Genomic DNA, 2,500 nt, shown 5'->3' with positions numbered 1-2,500 from the left:
CGCTCTGGATCCGTACTACTACTTCCAGACGGGCTGGAACATCTTCGACAGCATCATCGTCTGCCTCAGCCTCATGGAGCTCGGCCTGTCCGACGTGGAGGGGCTCAGCGTGCTGCGCTCCTTCAGACTGGTAACACATAAACACATAAACACATAAACACACACCAAACACACACCAAACACACACCAAACACACACCAAACACACACCAAACACACAAACACACAAAGACCAGAACCATGAGGATCATAGTGGAGAGAAATGATGAGTTTTTATAAGTAACACTTGAAATGATGTAAACCTTACTTTGGACTTTACTTAAGTTTTTATTGAACTGTTAAAAATTCTAATTCAATTTATTTTTATAAAATGAACCAAAACATTGACAATGAGGAAGATCTAAATATGATTTTTCTTTTAAATCATAACCTCTAAACTTAAAAGAAATCTGGTTTGAATTTAAATCAAACACTATTATTAAGATGGTTTACAAGATATTTAGTCAATGCAGATTCATAGATTGAACCATAATCTTTGGATGGACGGGAAAAACAACACCTAATAGAAATGCGAAATACTTTTCCATCTGATTATTATGAATAATATTCATAAAAAGGTTAAAAATTGGTCTTTTTGTTCAGATATGAGTCTTTTAAAATCATTCTTTCTTAAATCACGTTTGAATCCAGTCTGCTCTTTTAAATACCTTTTTTAATAGAAAGCATTTAAATGAACATATGAGCGTGAGTATGTTTGAACTGAATCTGTCACTGAGTTCTGATTATTTTATATATTTTTCAACACTTCATGTTTTTAAAGAATCTCACAGAAATCTTGATAGTCTTGATATGAAGCACATTTGTGCATTTAAAGCAATAAAAAGCTCAGAAATCTGCAAATGAAAGTTACTTAGTACATTTACTGAGGGACTGGACAACTTTGAGAACACACACTGAACACACACACAGAGAAAGTACAGAGAACACACACTGAACACACACAACACACACACACAAACACACACACACACACAGAGAACACACACAACACACCAACAAACACACACAGAAAGCACACACACAGAGAACACACAGAACACACACTGAACACACAGAGAACTCACATAGAGAGAACACACAGAGAACACACAAACAGAGAACACACAGAGAACACACAGAGAACACACACAGAGAAAACACACAAACAGAGAACACACACAGAGAACTCACATAGAGAGAACACACAGAGAACACACAAACAGAGAACTCACATAGAGAACACACAGAGAACACACACAGAGAACACACAGAGAACACACAGAGAACACACAAAACAGAGAACACACAGAGAACACACAGAGAACACACAAACAGGGAACACACAAACACAACACTTCTTTTAGAGCCTATTCTTTCACACACAGAGAAACACATTTTGTGAACACACACAGCCACATGGATGCCACAAACACCCATCCCTCTTGGATGCCGTCCCCATCCTTCCTTCCTTCCTTCCTTCCTTCCTTCCTTCCTTCCTTCCTTCCTTCCTTCCTTCCTTCCTTCCCCTTTTGTTCCTTCCTTCCTTCCTTCCTTCCTTCCTTCCTTCCTTCCTTCCTTCCTTCCTTCCTTCCCTCCTTCCTTCCTTCCTTCCCTCATACTTTGTTTATCTCTCGTTCTTCTTTGGGGGTTTCCTCCAGTAGTGATGACTTCATGGGAACTGGAATGATGCTAACGGCAGACAGAGTTCAATAAAACACGCTTGTGTTTCACATCCACAAATAAATCAATAACTGGATTTTCTCTCACATTCATTCTGAAAACATTTATTTTTATACAAAATAAAACATTAACCACACATTAACTGTAACTTTAACTTCTTCCTGTGCTGCTTCCAGCTGCGCGTGTTCAAGCTCGCCCGCTCCTGGCCGACCCTCAACACCCTCATCAAGATCATCGGGAACTCCATGGGCGCTCTGGGGAACCTGACGCTCGTCCTCGCCATCATCGTCTTCATCTTCGCCGTGGTCGGCATGCAGCTGTTTGGAAAGAACTACCAGGTAACGACCTCTGACCTCTGACCTCTGACCCACAGACAGGCTAAGGTGCTAGCTGCCATTTCTCCCCTTGAACTCACTTCCTTCTTGCCTTTTCTTCAGCTCCCTTCCCTTTTACCTCTCTTTTTTCCTCCCTTCCTTCCTCCCTTCTTCCTTTCTTCGGCTCTCTTTCCTTCTTTTATTCTTATTCCATCTTTCTTCCATCTCTCTCTTTTACTCTTTCCTTTCTTCTCCTTCTCTCCTTCCTTTCTTCCCTCATTTTGTTTCCTTTTCCTTTGTGCACTTCCCTTACATTGTTCCTCCTTCCTTTCTTTCTTTCATGCATCTATCTGCCCTTCAATTCTCTCGATTTCCTTCATTCCCTTCCTACTTCTTTCCCTCTTTCTGTCATTGTTCCTTTCCTTCTTCCCTCGCTTCTCTCCTTCATTTCATCGTGTATCCTTCTAT

The 2,500-nt window shown here is 40.6% G+C and overlaps 1 protein-coding gene across 1 annotated transcript in view; it reads left to right on the top strand.

Moving 5' to 3' along the window:
• Positions 1–2,500, top strand: part of LOC129111068 (sodium channel protein type 4 subunit alpha-like) — a 138,462-nt gene that overhangs the window by 82,289 nt on the left and 53,673 nt on the right. The window contains exons 17-18 of the mRNA XM_054623362.1: positions 1–130; positions 1,895–2,056. The exon at positions 1–130 is cut by the window's left edge and continues 44 nt beyond it. Of these exons, the coding sequence (XP_054479337.1) occupies positions 1–130; positions 1,895–2,056 (292 nt within the window). The remainder of the gene's footprint in view (positions 131–1,894; positions 2,057–2,500) is intronic.

This window comes from Anoplopoma fimbria, chromosome 21 (genome assembly GCF_027596085.1).
Source record: "Anoplopoma fimbria isolate UVic2021 breed Golden Eagle Sablefish chromosome 21, Afim_UVic_2022, whole genome shotgun sequence".
In the NCBI taxonomy this organism is placed as follows: domain Eukaryota; kingdom Metazoa; phylum Chordata; class Actinopteri; order Perciformes; family Anoplopomatidae; genus Anoplopoma; species Anoplopoma fimbria.
This window is presented reverse-complemented; position numbering and strand designations above follow the sequence as displayed.